Source organism: Girardinichthys multiradiatus, chromosome 6 (genome assembly GCF_021462225.1).
Source record: "Girardinichthys multiradiatus isolate DD_20200921_A chromosome 6, DD_fGirMul_XY1, whole genome shotgun sequence".
Classification (NCBI taxonomy): domain Eukaryota; kingdom Metazoa; phylum Chordata; class Actinopteri; order Cyprinodontiformes; family Goodeidae; genus Girardinichthys; species Girardinichthys multiradiatus.
In genome coordinates, this window is record NC_061799.1 from 47,006,579 (window position 1) to 47,023,002 (window position 16,424).

The 16,424-nt window shown below is 40.6% G+C and overlaps 3 gene segments (V, D, J or C); all 3 read left to right on the plus strand.

Annotated features, from left to right (window-relative positions):
- Window positions 1-3,878: 3,878 nt before the first annotated feature.
- On the plus strand, window positions 3,879-5,738 carry LOC124869327. The segment is given in 2 exon segments: window positions 3,879-3,958; window positions 4,037-5,738. Coding segments are annotated over 2 exon segments (456 nt in total).
- A 3,056-nt stretch (window positions 5,739-8,794) lies between these two features.
- Window positions 8,795-10,010, plus strand: LOC124869342. The segment is given in 2 exon segments: window positions 8,795-9,043; window positions 9,329-10,010. Coding segments are annotated over 2 exon segments (423 nt in total).
- A 2,249-nt stretch (window positions 10,011-12,259) lies between these two features.
- On the plus strand, window positions 12,260-13,081 carry LOC124870165. The segment is given in 2 exon segments: window positions 12,260-12,419; window positions 12,663-13,081. Coding segments are annotated over 2 exon segments (462 nt in total).
- Window positions 13,082-16,424: the final 3,343 nt, after the last annotated feature.

Below are 16,424 nucleotides of genomic sequence, written 5' to 3' on the forward strand. Positions count from 1 at the left end.
ACCTCTGACCCATGGGTACGCTCGTTTTGAAGACGAGGGAAACTAGCGACGCAGATGGAGAGGTGGGGAACTGAAGCCACACTGTATCATGATTCCTTTCAGACATTTAGTTTCTCTCCATATCAAACTTTAATCATAGATTGATGTCATCATAAACATTCAGAACCACAGTGTTATTTATGCTGGTGCTGGTGGGCCAGAACTATACATCAGGACTTTTCACATGGATACAAAAAGGTCTTTAAGTCACCTTCAATCAAAGTCCTCTCAACATCTCATCAAAGTTTTCTCACCATCTCATTCCTCTCACTGATGACCTCCAGGGTGATCTGGACCACAGATAAACCCAGAAGGTGTGAGGCAAGAACACTGACTGCTGTAAACATCTAAACACTGTGGAGACATTCAGCGTGAAGCTGCGTCTCTATGCTCCTTTTTCCATGGTTGCCATTGGTAACCATTGATCAGCATTTAAATACACATTGACATTCATGAGGTGCTTTGCATCGACCATCTATGGTTGAATGTGGGCGTGTAGAGAGCAGAACATGAGGAGGAACCATGTACCAAACGTTGAGATGCAGCTGTGATTTAGAAAGGGGACATTGCTTGCTGGTGTGCATGTGAATGGTTTTATATGTCTGCAATGATTTATAAATTGGACCCCTGATCAGGTTGCCTCCTTAGCCCCTCCGTTTAGATGTTTTCTGGGTATCTCCCTATGGGATGAGGACCATGGTCACTTGCTGGAAATACCAAATATCATTTCTGCCCTGGTAACACCTTAACATCCCCCAGAATAAGCTGTGGATGGATGGATGGTGGATTTAAATGACATGTCCTGGTCAAAAATAACACCAAGATTTTTTACTTTGTTATCGGAGGTCAATTTGATGCCATCCAGGTTAGGTGATCGACTAAGCAGTTTATTTTTTAAAGACTCCGGTCCAAAGACGACAACTTCTGTCTTGCCTGATAATTTGACCTATCGGAAGCATATATATAGTAAAGAGAATTGGCCCAAGTACTGAACCCTGTGGTACTCCACAATTAACCCTGTAGTGTAAAGATGATTTATCATTTACATGAACAAACTGGAATCTGTCAGACAGATAAGATTTAAACCAGCCTAGTGCTGTTCCCCTGATCCCTACAGCATATTCCAGCCTTTCTAAGAGAATATTATGGTCGACTGGATCAAATGCAGCACTGAGATCTAACAGAACCAGAACAGACACAAGTCCATTATCTGAGGCCATAAGAATATCATTAGTGACTTTCAGCAGAGCTGTTTCAGTGCTATGATGAGCTCTGAAACCTGACTGAAACTCTTCAAACAGGTCATTGCTGTATAAATGTTCACACATTTGATTAGCAACTATTTTCTCAAGAATGTTAGATAAGAATGGAAGATTGGATATAGGTCTGTAATTTATTAAATCATCTCGATCAAGCGAAGGTTTCTTAAGTAAAGGTTTAATTACAGCTAACTTAAAAGCCTGTGGTTCTGATCCATTTACTAAAGATAGATTAATCATATCTAAAATGGGGCTGGTAATCAGAGGGAACACTTCCTTAAATAATCTGGTTGGGATTGGGTCTAACATACAAGTTGAAGGTTTAGATGAAGCTAATATTTCTGATAACTCAGGAAGCTCCACAGGATCAAAACAGTCCAAACACAGATCGGGTTCTACAGTTATTTCCAATGTTGTCTCACTTGCTGAGGATGAAGTAATCATCTTCAGGAGTATGTCAAAGATTTTCTTTTTGATAGAATCAATTTTATTTAAGAAGAATCCCATAAAGTCATGGCTGCTAAGAGCTAAGAGAGTGGATGGCTCAACAGAGCTATGACTCTGTGTAAGTTTAGCAACTGTACTAAAGAGAAACCTAGGATTATTCTTGTTCTCTTCTATTAATGATGAGAAATAAGCTGTTCTAGCTTGGTGAAGTGTCTTTTTATACAACAGTAGGCTATTTTTCCAGATTAAGTAGGAATCCTCTAGGTGTGTAGAGCACCATTTTCTCTCCAATTTTCTAACATTGTGCTTTAAAGTACGCAGCTCTGAATTAAACCAAGGAGCCTCCTATGAATAATTACCTTCTTTTTCAAGGGGGCTGCATTGTCTAATGCATCACGCAATGATGAAGAAACACTATGAACAAGAGAATCAATTTGTGAAGGGGCAGAAACAGAATTATTGCCCTCCACTGTGTTTTTCTGTGATAATGAGGAAATCAAAAGTGGAACAGATTCTTTAAAGGTTGTTACAGCATCGCCTGATAATGATCTACTATAATGAAATTTTCTTTCAGGTGTGGAGTACTCGGTTAAATTAAACTCAAAGGTTATTAAGAAATGGTCAGACAGGTCAGGGTTATGAGAGAATATTGTTATGTCTTTACACTCAATGCCATATGTCAGCACAAGGTCCAGAGAATGAAGACAAAGGTGGGTAGGTTTGTTAATGTTTTGAGCAAAGCCAATTGAGTCTAAGATAGCATTAAAGGCTATATTTAAGCTATCACTTTCAGCGTCTACATGAATGTTAAAATCCCCCACTATAATAACTTTATCTGTATTTAACACTAAATCAGATAAAAGGTCTGAAAACTGATCTAAAAATTTAGAGTAAAGGCCTGGTGGACGGTACAAAACAACAAACAGAAGTGGTTTTAGTGCTTTGCAATTTGGATGAGGAAAACTAAGGATTAAATATTCAAAAGAGTTGTAGCTATTGATTGGTCTGGGACTAATCAATAAATCAGACTGAAAGATGGTTGCTACTCCTCCTCCTCGCCCAGTAATTTGAGGAATGTGAAAATTTAAATAATTAGTAGGAGTTGACTCATTTATAGTAACATAATCCTCTTGCTGCAGCCAGGTTTCTGTGAGGCAAAATAAATCAATCTGATTGTCACAAATCAGGTCACTAACTAGCAAAGTCTTTGAAGAGAGAGATCTTATGTTCAGTAAGCCACATTTAATTGTTTTATTTTTCTTTTCAGTCTGAGTTGTGTTTATTTTTATTAGATTTTCCTGATTTCCTCGTTTTAGATTATTTTTTAATCTATTCAATTTTGGCCGTGGGCGAGACACTGTCTTAATAGGGTAATGGGTGGGTAGCAGTACAGAAGCTGCAGAGAGGAGTGTTAAACTACGACCCTGCTTCCTGGTCTGAACCCTGGGTTGTCAGAGTTTTGGAGAACTAATAAATTCATCCAGATTCCTAGAAAGAAGAGCTGCTCCATCCAAAGTGGGATGGATGCCGTCTCTCCGGATCAGACTGAAAGTCAGAGAAGGACGAGATGAGCTGTTACTGAACTAAAACTTATAATTTTTGTCCTGGTAACACCTTAACATCCCCCAGAATAATTCAATTCAGTTTATTTATATAGCGCCAATTCACAACACATGTCGTCTCAAGGCTCTTCACAAAAGTCAGGTTCATACATTCCAATTAATCCTAACAATTGAACAGTTCAGTCAGATTCAGTTATTTATTCAAATTGGATCAAAAAAAATTCTATCTAAGCTGTGGATGGATGGATGGATGGATGGATGGATGGACGGATGGATGGATGGACGGATGGATGGATGGATGGATATATTTTATATGATATCACTGGTAGAAAACAATCAGATGATGTTGGAGAATCCAAAATGTGACTGAATCACTGAGGACAACTTTCCTAATATTGTTTAATTACAGCTAAAATGCAGCTTTGCCAAAGTTTGTTGAACAGACTGTTGGTCCAAAAGTTATTTCAGTGTTGAAGGAAACCTGCTGAAAGTCAGAGAAGGTGGAGCTGAGAGATTCAGTGAGGAGCTGAGCTGTTACTGAACTATAACTTCCACATTCAACACAGTTCAAACCACAAACATTAACTCTGCTCAACATGCTGTCTTTAATAACCTCTGGATTTACTCTGCTGGTTCTGCTCATCAGAACAGGTTTGTTGGACTTTTTCAGAGAGAAGAAACTGACTTTCATCTCTGCTGTTTGATTAACTGACTTCTTTATTATTTCAGGTGTAAACTGTCAACATCTCACTGCAGCGCAGACTGAGATGTTCAGCCTAGAAGGCAGCTCTGTTACTCTGTCCTATGGTTACTCCAACAATATAGCTGCTGGTGATCATTTCTTCTGGTACCGACAATATCCAGGAGAACCTCCAGAGTTCATCCTGTACATCTCAGGGCTCAACAGATCAAGATCAGCAGAATCTCTGAAATCAGCAACAAGGTTCTCCACTAAACTGACAGGAGAGAAACATTTGGACCTGGAGATCTCCTCTGCTGCAGTGACAGATTCTGCTGTGTACTACTGTGCTGTGAGGCCCACAGTGACAGGAAACACCAGAACTCTGTACAAGAACCTGCAGTACTCCACATCATCCACTAGAGGGCCTCACACACTGTTAAACCACTGATTGTTGAGTCTTTGGACTGATGACAAAGACAACAGAGACATGAAGCAGTAAAGATCAGAGACAGAGCTGCTGTGGAAGCAGAAAACTCTGTGATTGGTTGAGTTGAAGTGGCCCCGCCCACTGAACTTCAGCTCCTCCAATGACATTATTTCTTCCTCCTTCTACTGCAGTGGAAGAACATTGTTCATCTGCTGTGTGTGGCTTTAAGAGCTCCAGAGACATGTTGCTTTTCCTCTCATGGAATCAGGTCCATTTCTAAACTTCCACAAAAGTGTATTTGGAAACAAATAGACGCCACATCCTTCCTGCAGTTCTAAACATTGCAAAAGAAACGATATTTAAGAACTGGAAGAATAAACAATGTTTTACGATTTGGGGGTGTTTGAATTTTGGTTTTGGGTTTTTCTCTTATCTTTTGTTCTCACAGTTGAGCTTTGGATCCTGTTTCTGTTTATTGTTTTCATGGTGGTGCTTTAATTTGGTTTCTTATGATTGTTGTATTCTGTTCATAGTGCTTTCTGATTTATGTTCTGTTATAGCTATGTTTCTTAGGTTAGATTGTGTCTGTGAACTTCTGTTTTGTTCCAGCCATGTTTTGCTTTCTCTCTCTTCTTCTGCCAAAGCAATCAGCATCATTTGGTCCACCTGCATCATGTCAATCAGTATCCTTGCACCACCTGTGTCATGCCTCATATATACTCATTTGTTTGTTTCTTGCTGGTTTATTCATCTCTGCTGCTCTGTTTTTGTCAACTGTTTTTGTCTAGCCAAGTCAGTTTCATGGTAAAACCTTAATGTTTTTGCTCTATGATTTTCACCTGTAGGTTTTTTAAATTTGTCAAACCTTCTTATTTTCACCTATCTGCTCCTGCCTGTCTGCATTTGGGTTCTCTCAAAGAGCCGTTCCTGACAAAAACTTTCAATGTAATTTTATTTGAAGAGTTTGTAACAAGATTTTGTTTCTACAGAGTGAATGTCTGATTGTAAGAAAACCCAGCAAAATACTTGAATCTGCTTGGACTCCAATAATGGAATACCTCACTTAGTGGTGTAGAAGGTATGGGCTTTGCCACCACGGCATTGGGGGCTGAGGAGTGTGGTGATGCTGGCACCAGGGCGGTGCTCTTCATGAGTGGACTGAGCATTTGGGTGGTGCCCTGGGGTGGCAGTGAGTCTAGCGTGGAGGTGTCGTGGTGGTGTGAAATGCCTAGACAGGAATCATGGAAAAAAAGAACAAGTTTTTAATCCTGAGTGCTGTGGTCTCTCATCTTCTGTCTTCTCACAAGATCACAGAAGTTCACAATGTCCTCTTAAAAGGATCTATACAGTTATATTTTTCTCTGGTCTTAGCAGTGAGTGTATATAAATTACAAAGTGTAGTTACTGTTACAGAACCATTAATTATAATTATATACATTTTATTGTTTTAACCCTCCTGTTATATTCATTTGTCAGGAACAGCAATGGCCCGGTGCATGTTTAATTATCCAAAAGATGTCTGAAACAAAAAAAAATCTTAACAAGCAGTGTGAATATGTCATTACTAACTCTATTACTAATTTTTCTATCAGTATTTAGTGTAATGGTGTTCCTTACCTATAACAGGTTCAATTAGAATAATTCACTTGTTTTTCATAAAAAATAGATGTCCAAACCTTGTTTAATGTTTCACTACTTTATTACATTTTAAAAACTAACATATAAAACATAATAGTTTTATATAACATTGAAACATAACATTGCAATTTTGTTTTACATACATGCACTTTGAACCAGAAATTAACAAATCACAATATAACAAGCAATTGCAATATGAACCTGTGTGTGTGTTTATGTATCTGTACATCTACACAGCATACGAGAGACATGTCATCACACTTTGCTTTTTGCAAATGAATTTTGCACATTTCGCACAGGTCATGCTTGTCTTGACATCGTCAGATGGTCTGCAGACCTGGCACCTCTTCCTCTTTCCTTTTCCATCAGCAGCAACCTAAAAACAAGAGGACCATGATTACTTTACTATGGTGTCTTTTTGCTGATACCGGGACACACACAACACGCTCTCATACACTTATACACACACACATGCTACACACACACAGACTTACTTACCTCTCTCACTAGTGTAGTACTTGGTGCTGTCCTCTCTTGGATCTCCCTCGCTGTGGCTGCAGCAGCTGGGGCCTTGGCAGGTGCAACACAACATTTTTTCCCCTTTTTGGGGTAGTAAGACACCAGGGCTGTGGTGTCTATAAAGGCAAACATGGAAGATTGAGGGTCCCTGTTCTTGATTACCAACCGCTCAGGTGCGATTTCAGCTCTATTCTTTCAGACAGTTCTGACCATTGAGAGCTTTCTCTTTAGAAGTTCCTGACCCAAATTATAATTTGTGAAAAATTGTCACAGTTAATGTTGTGCCCTCTGAGACCCTGTGCCATGTCGAACACGACCCTTGTGCCCTGATTCTTCTCTGGGGCTCCTCCAACTGTCTTTCCAGTATAAACCTGCATGTTCAGTGCATAACTGGTGTTTGCATCACATGCTGCCCAGATTTTTATCCCATATTAGCTGGTTTGGAAGGCATGTATTGCCTAAATGGGCAGCGACCTCTGAATGCCACCAGCCTTTCATCCACAGTGATAGCAGGGCCTGGGAGCAGTGGAAGTTGCTCTACCCATCGGTCCCACACTGTCCTAATAGCTGCCAGCTTGTCTCTCTCTCCCATTGACCAGTCCTTCTCCCCAAAAACACGTCTCTCTTCTAGATTAGTCATTTCCAGAATGATTTTCTGTATTGAATTTGGCATGACCAGCTCAAAAGCTGACTCAATGTCAGTCACACGACTCACTGCCGTCCTAGTTGGCCCTGGCACTGTCTTTATTATGTTTTCTGCAGACAGTTTTGCCTGATACATATTTGGGGATGAAAACCACTGTATTTCACCATTTTTTGACATGAATGTCTTGATTGCTGTAATAGGAAAAGCAATTCCCACATCTGGTTCAAAATCAGAATCAGAATTTAGCTCAAGATAGTCTTCGTCTTCAGACACATCCTCTATTTTTCGTCCCTCCCCTGTTGAGTGTCCAATGAATCTGGGTGGAGTTTTCTTGCAAGAACATAAATGTTGTCATAACATCTGAATCTGTGCACCTGTGTGTGTGTGCGTGTGTGTGTGTGTGTGTGTGTGTGTGTGTGTGTGTGTGTGTGTGTTATTGGGGTAAAATATGTCTCGCCGTTGCAAAGAAAAAAATACTCTGACATTTCTGACCTTTTACCTCCAGTTTGACTGCTGGGTCAAATTGACCCGAATAGTATCTATGTGATATAAACATGCAGGGGGTGGTTGCAAATATGTAAGATGAACAACATTTTATATTACATGTTGATTATATGAATTAAGGCAAGCAGAAGAGGTTTCGTATTTAGCAAATACTTTTAACTATTTTTCCCAGATCTTCAAACTTTAAAACGGGTCAATTGGACCCGTAACATAACAGGAGGTTTAAGTTCTGGATATAATTTCATGATGGGAGCCTCTCTCCCACTCAGCTGCTGTCTGAAGGAGACCCCGGTCAACACTATGGCAGCAGGAAGAGTTACCAGCTCTGTGTCTGTTATAAAGGTCCTTAGTGGGACTCCACTGTGGAAAACCTCACAATAAAAACAACAAAGGTCAATAAAAGTTCCAGGAACAATTATTCTGTCTTTTAGAGAAGGAGATAGAACCAAGGTCCTTTGCTGACAGTTCCCAGCTCAGCTTCCTGCAGCCTGAGAAATATTTGGGTTCTGCTCAGTGGCTCAGTTTGCCAGAGGTCCCTCTCAAGGTTCACATTACAGAGAATAAACTGAATAAATGTCCTGTAAATAAAATGTTTCCTCAAGGAATGAGAGAGATTCCAAGTTTTCCAAGAATAAACTGTCTCATCACAGAGTTGTTTTCATATTAAACTCTTTCAAACATGTCATCATTGCACTAAATCCAGGACAGGATCACATTCAAAGTTTGACACATTAAATATCAAGATTAAAGGTTTGGACTAATAATGGATCATGTTTCTATATTTCTAAACTAAACAAAAATAAAACATTAATCTGTATAAAATGTGTCTCTCAGGAGGAATTTTAACATCTTCTGGTGGTTTTCATCTAAACAGACAGAAAAACAAGGAATGAAGCCATGAAATCATTCATTGTTCTGTCAAACCAGCATCAAACAGCTGGACTGAGAATTTATTTGGACTAAATCACAGAATCTTCAACACTTCCTGCTGAACATGCAGACTGGAAACCTTCTTTCTATGATTTGTACCAAGCAGGGGCTTTAATACCAACAACCAAGCTGGGACTGCAAGGTATGAACCTCAGTTTGATCTGCAATAACCAGAAAGCACCTTCTAGCTCCACTAGAGGGCGACATGATCCAGTAGGCGGTGCTCTACCTGTGCTCTGTGCTCCAGCATTGTGTCAATAATAAGTGGTGCTGTGAAGAGAACAATTGTCAGACTGAATGTTGAACATCAGCTAGTTTCTCCTGCTGATTTAAACCTTGTTGGACAGATGGAACATTGGCTGTGGATTATTCTTGCTGCTCTTTTCTTTGGTAAGATAGAAAGCTCAACATGTTTCCTCTTCAAACACTTGAACACATTACTGAGCTCTACATGAAGAGCTTTTAATGTTCCTTCTACAGAAGATCAGAGCAGATCATTTCTGCTGCCATTTGTTACCTTGTAGAAACACCTGATATGGTTCAAAGTGACAATGATCAGTGAAAATGACATTTATTCTACATGTAATAGAAGTCTTTAAAGCTGCTGATTGTTCTCCTTTAATCAATCATCTTCATTGATTCATCTCTTCCTCTGCATGTTCTGTTCTTCTCCAGAGTGTAAAGGAGACACAGTGAAGCAGCCAGAAGGAGATGTTGTTGCTGCTGAAGGAGAAACACGGATTCTGGAATGTACTTATGAGAGCAGTCTAAGTGTCACATTGTTCTGGTATAAGCAAGAAGGAAACAGTTCTCCAAAGTACATGCTGAAACAGCTGTCATCATCCAAATATAAAGCTCCAGATTTCAACATTAGCAGATTTGACGCCGACCTCAACAGTAACAAGAAATCATTTAATCTGAAGATCCAGGATCTCCATCTGTCTGACTCTGCTGTGTACTACTGTGCTCTGCAGCCCACAGTGACAGGAAACACCAGAACTCTGAACAAGAACCTGCAGAGTAAAGACAAGACAATGCTCCACAACAGCCACTAGAGGGCCTCATACAGTCTTCCACCTCTATAGGTTTCTTATATTACACCAAACCAAACATCATCGTGTTCTTGTTCTGAGGTTCTTTCTCTTCTTGGTTGCTGAGATAAACTGTAGAAGATTCCATGTTGAACAGAGGAAGGTGATTGGCCAGTGGAGGGTGATGTTCTTCTCTAAGAGTCCTTTATGATTAGGACTCTCCTGTCCTGGATCCATTCAGGGTCCCATTAGTGACCAAATATCTGCTTAGAGCTACTAAGCGTTCAGTAATGAATCAGTTCTCAACACCACATGGTGTTTCAGTTGGTGCAGCCAACATGGCCCGATTTTTCCTTCCTCTTGATGAAGATACACTTCACCCTCCTCAGCCACCACCCTGTCAGGATTAAGAAGAATCCCTGCTGCTGTGATGAACATCAGCTTCTGTAGTTTATTACATGCATTTAATGTTTCTAGCAGACATGTAGAAGATACTATATGACAGCCTCTGTGACGTAGTACTGGCAATGAGTACATTTATATGTTGGTCTGATCTTGTTTTGTCTGCCCATGTTTTTTGTTTTTAAATATTTTTTCACTTACCGTCATGCTGCCCGCTTGTCTGCATTCCGGGGTCCTACACTGTACTAACCTTAACATGCTATTATAAAGACAGATTTAATTTCCATAACTGATATTCCAGTTTGATCTGACATGTTAAACAATTCAGCAAAGTTAGAGGAAACCCTGATGACTGCATCTATTAGTTCACTTTGCAGCAATCCCTCATACTGAGCGACAGTGGAGAGGAAAACTTCCTTTTAACAGGAAGAAACCTCCAGCAGAACCAGAACCAGGCTCATTGTGAGCATCCATCTGCAGCAACTGAGCAGGAAGACAGAGCAGACGCAGGCTTTTAGATCACACCATCTTCCTTCTGTGCAACAGAACCTCCAACAGTCAGGCTTCAAACTCAACCCAAACATATGAACTAACAGCCACATTTTATCCAGATCTATTGCAACAACATTCCTTTACAGTAATGTTAATGTAACTTGTCACGGTTCTGTCACGGTTCACTTGGAATTGGACCCCAGAATGCAGATGAGCAGGCAGCGTGATGGTAAGTGAAAAAAAAAAAAGGTTTAATAACAAAAACTCACTCACAGCAGGAGGCAGGAACACAACAAACGGGCAGGCAAGATCAAAAAGACTTGGTTTTTAGAACAAGACATGAGCATGAGAATGAAAGATGTTTCCGCGAAGACTAACAAAACAGGTGTGAATATATGGCGTGAAAACCAGGTGGAGTAAGGAGACAGATTAACTTGAAGCAGGTGAACTGAATAAACTTAATTAACAGAACAAAATGTGACTGGAGCAAAACAGAGACTCCTGAACACAAACTAGAAAAACATGAAGCAAAAGCATAACTAGATCTGAAAACCAAACTTGACAAAACATGAACAAGACGACAAAACAAAAGCATGACCAGGAAAATAAACAGAAACATGATTCAAAACTTGAACAGTGAAAAAACATAAGGAAAAACCAGAAACCAAAAACCAAACCCTACATCATGACAGTAATTAATACAGTTAATATCTGTTAGTGGCTGAACTCACTCACCCTGTTTAATGTGCTGTTGTTTTCTGCCCACCTCAATATAATAAAGATTTTATCCAACAGTTCTCTGAAGTTTTAGCAGATTTTATTCCTATTTATGATCATGTTTTAATATGTAGGGATTTTATTATCCATGTGTGTGTTGTCCCTTTGACTCCTTAGCTTCTGACTTTTCAAGGCTTTTTGCATCTTTTAACTGAACACAATCAGTCAGTGGACCAAGACATCATCTTGGAAACATGTTGGACCTTGTTCCTTCTCATGGGCTGTCCATCTCTCTGTGAAATATCTGAGAGCACCATCTCAAATCATTTCCCCATCACCATTGACCTTGAGGCTCCTTCTCCAGCCAGTAAGCCACTGGCAGCAGGGTGTTGTCATCACATCCTGACACCTACAGCGGGGCAGGTCACTGCTGCGTTTATATCCTCACAGCTTGTTGCTCTAACTGGACTGGATGCCTCATTTTGTTCTGATGATTTTCTTTCCTCTTTTCATGAGACTTACAATGAGATCCTGGACTCAGTTCCTCCAGTTAGGTTTAAACCTACGAAGCCCAGATCTGAGCCCTGGATAAATGAAGTCATCTGTGATGCTCAGGAGGACATGCAGAAAAGCTGAACGACACAGTCTGGGTCAGTACCAGAGATCGGCTAAGGAGACAAAATCTTAGTTTTTCTCTCTTTCCTGGACTTCATAACTGCTGTCAAACAGTAGCTAAGTAAAAACTTTCTATTCTTAAATGAGCAAAAGACTGGATGTATTTTATTTGGTGACAATGCCAGCATAGATGTCAGTGCTTTACCTTTTAAATGAAGTATCACTGTTAGATACTTGATGAGATCTTGAAGAAGGCTTTCTGTCAGACTGGGTGGAGCTGACAGAAAGGCTGCAATAACTCAGAGAAGATCTCAGTTCAGCAACTCAGACTCTCAACAAGTCTCCTCCTACTGACTGCAGAGCTGCTGCAGAAAACTGCTGGACTCCAGCTGTGTGAGAACATCAGGACAAACATCCTCATCTAATTCAGCCTCAACATCACTTCCAACATTTCACCTGTGGAAACATGGAAACACTGGCTGTGATTTGCTTCTTCTCAGCTCTTGTAGGTACGTATGTTTCTGAGCAGAAACGCTTCAGATCCAGGTTCAGATCCAGGCTGGATTTTCTTTGAGCTTCAGATTGTAAAGTTTCAATGACCCAGTTCTACATCACATAGAACCTGATGCTCCATCAGGAAGAAGTGATCAGTAAATTGTTCCCAGCATCATCTGTGTTCACAGTAACTGTCATTGTAGCTGCGTCTGACTTTGGACCAGAGCTGTGAATATAACATGATGTTTGATCAGCAGGTCAGAGCTTGGAAGCTGATATTACTGCCATCAGATCTGAAGTGTTTTCATCAGAGGGACCCAGAGTTACTCTGTCCTGTAACTATTCAGTCAAAGCTAACAACCTCCAGTGGTATCGACAAGATCCTGGATCAGCGCCTCAGTTCCTTCTGCTGATCACTGATACTAAAGATCCATCTGTGGTGAAAGCAGAACCTCCAAACCCTCGACTGACTGCAGAACTGAACAAGCAGAGGAACCAAGTGGACCTGCTGATCTCCTCTGCTGCAGTGACAGACTCTGCTGTGTACTACTGTGCTCTGCAGCCCACAGTGACAGGAAACACCAGAACTCTGTACAAGAACCTGCAATACTCCACAACATCCACTAGAGGGCCTCACACACTGTTCTACCTCTCTGGTTTGTTAGGATTCAGCTGAGAATAAAGAAGACATCAGTGTTGCTGCATCATTGAACTCTTGATGATGAGAAGGTTTAGATGATGAAGGAGGGATGATGGTTGCTCCATGCTGGAGGTGCAGCCTGTGCAGGACAGCAGCATCAGGGACAGAGTGTTGATCCACCATCAAGATGTTTCTAACCAGTTCTGTTCAACTTTCAGGCCACTGATCTTCTACACCTCATGACACGTACAAGGTATGTGTCATATATCCTCATGATGCATTCAAGGACACCTCGTACACAAATAATTATATTTTGGAGTAAATCTAAACTTATTTTATCTTTAAAATGTATCCTCTATGCTTCTAACACAACATTTTCGATCATTTTGAAGCGGTTGTGCTGTTGATATTTGGTTTTAATAAATGATCTAATTTAAACAAATCTTCAGTCACTTCTCTGCTGTGTCCGGGCTGGTAAAGGCCGGTAAAAAAAACAACACACATCACATTAATTTACTTCCATCTCAGCCCAGGAAGAGGAGGAGTCAGAGCTGGAATTCTTGAACCAAAACACTATTCCCACTTCCAAGCGGTCTCTATCCATACGGCTTTCAGCCGAAGTCAGACAGGAGGGCCACCGTGCATGAATGTCTTCTTGAAGGTGAGAAAGTTAAGTATGATCAGCTGCTCAGATAATCCAATGTTCATATGAAAGGGAGTGATTAAGACAGGCATGGCTTGACTTTTCTTTCTGAGACCTACAGAAGCAGCCTGTGTTCCAGAAAACTCCCAGCAGAGACGTTGTCTCTATTTGAAGCAGTTTTTCCCCTGCCTGGAAGAAGACAGCGCAGGAGCTGCAGCACCGCACACTTTCCTGCGTGCACATCCAGATAGGAGGAGCCACCCCCCGAGCATCCCGTCCAGTGAAGTAACTGCAGCAGTACTTTGTTCTGCCCGTCACGAGGATGGATTGGGCCGAGAACCAGCGACCATTGGACCTCCTGTCTTTTCTTCAGAACGGTTCACGTAAGAGGTGGTGTTTGGGCAAAGAAAATGTCTTTCTCAATGAAATAATTTACTCTTACTCATAATCGTCGTCTTAAACTTCATCCGGAACATGGTCGCAGGGGTAGCAGTCTCAATAGAGACACCCAGAAGTCCCTCTCCCCAGAGAGCTCCTCCGGGGTGTGCCCAACGTGTTCCCAGACCAGCCGAGAGACACAGTCCCTCCAGCGTGTCCTGGGCCTCCTTCTGTCCCCATTACTGCAGCAGCCGCACCGATCCGTCTGTCAATCTCCTGTTCCATTCTCCCCTCACTCGTGAACAAGACCCCAAGATACTTGAACTCTTCCACCTTCGGCAGGAACTCCCCTCCAACCTGAAGAGGACAAGCCATCCTTTTCCGGGCTCCTCCAGGTCCGAGGCCATAAAGCAGTCTGAATAAAGTTTATTTCGTCACGTTTTGTTTTGTCTATGTTGAGAAAACTCAGCTGTCTAACTGCTAGCAGGCTAGCTGTAAACTTTATTTAAAAGGTGGTTTTAAACACTGATCGACCATAACGCTCAGCTGCATATCTTCCTGATGATGGATGTGTCTCAGCAGCAACATCTTGATCCACTGAGCTGACCATCAGAGAGTTAACCCTTTATTAAAAAGAAAATCTTTGACATACTCCTGAAGATGATTACATCATCCTCAGCAAGTGAGACAACATTGGAAATAACTGTAGAACCTGATCTGTGTTTGGACTGTTTTGATCCTGTGGAGCTTCCTGAGTTATCAGAAATATTAGCTTCATCTAAACCTTCAACTTGTATGTTAGACCCAATCCCAACCAAATTATTTAAGGAAGTGTTCCCTCTGATTACCAGCCCCATTTTAGATATGATTAATCTATCTTTAGTAAATGGATCAGAACCACAGGCTTTTAAGTTAGCTGTAATTAAACCTTTTCTGAAGAAACCTTCGCTTGATCGAGATGACTTAATAAATTACAGACCTATATCCAATCTTCCATTCTTATCTAAAATTCTTGAGAAAATAGTTGCTAATCAAATGTGTGAACATTTATACAGCAATGACCTGTTTGAAGAGTTTCAGTCAGGTTTCAGAGCTCATCATAGCACTGAAACAGCTCTGCTGAAAGTCACTAATGATATTCTTATGGCCTCAGATAATGGACTTGTGTCTGTTCTGGTTCTGTTAGATCTCAGTGCTGCATTTGATCCAGTCGACCATAATATTCTCTTAAAAAGGCTGGAATATGCTGTAGGGATCAGGGGAACAGCGCTAGGCTGGTTTAAATCTTATCTGTCTGACAGATTCCAGTTTGTTCATGTAAATGATAAATCATCTTTAAACTCCAGGGTTAATTGTGGAGTACCACAGGGTTCAGTACTTGGGCCAATTCTCTTTACTATATATATGCTTCCAATAGGTCAAATTATTAGGCAGCATATAATAAATTTTCACTTTTACGCTGATGATACTCAGCTTTACTTACACATAAATCCTGATGAACCCAACCAGTGAGATAGACTACAAGCATGTCTTGAAGATATAAAAACTTGGATGACTTTAAATTTTTTGTTTCTAAAATCAGACAAGACAGAAGTTGTCGTCTTTGGACCGGAGTCTTTAAAAAAGAAACTGCTTAGTCAATCACTTAACCTGGATGGCATTAAATTGACCTCCCATAATAAAGTAAAAAACCTTGATGTAATCTTTGACTAGGACATGTCATTTAAATCCCATATTAAACAGGTTTCTAGGATTTCCTTCTTTCATCTCCGGAACATTGCCAAAATTAGAAATATCCTGTCCAGGAGTGACGCTGAAAAACTAGTCCATGCATTTGTTACTTCAAGGCTGGACTATTGTAATTCTTTACTATCAGGATGTCCACAAAATGCAGTTAAAAGCCTTCAGCTGATTCAAAATGCTGCAGCAAGAGTTTTGATGAAAATTAAAAAGAGAAATCATATTTCTCCTATTTTAGCTTCCCTTCATTGGCTCCCTGTTAAATCCAGAATAGAATTTAAAATTCTCCTCCTCACATATAAAGCCCTTAATGATCTAGCTCCATCATACATCAGAGATCTGATTGGTCCATATGTTCCTAACAGAGCACTTTGTTCTCAGACTGCAGGTTTACTGGTGGTTCCTAGAGTCTCTAGAAGTAGAATGGGAGGCAGATCCTTTAGTTATCAGGCTCCTCTCCTGTGGAACCAGCTCCCAGTTTTAGTCCGTGAGGCAGACACCCTGTCTACTTTTAAGGCTAGGCTTAAAACTTTCCTTTTTGATAAAGCTTATAGTTAGAGTGGCTTAGTTTATCCTGAGTTATCTCTGTAGTTATGCTGCTATAGGCTTAGGCTGCTG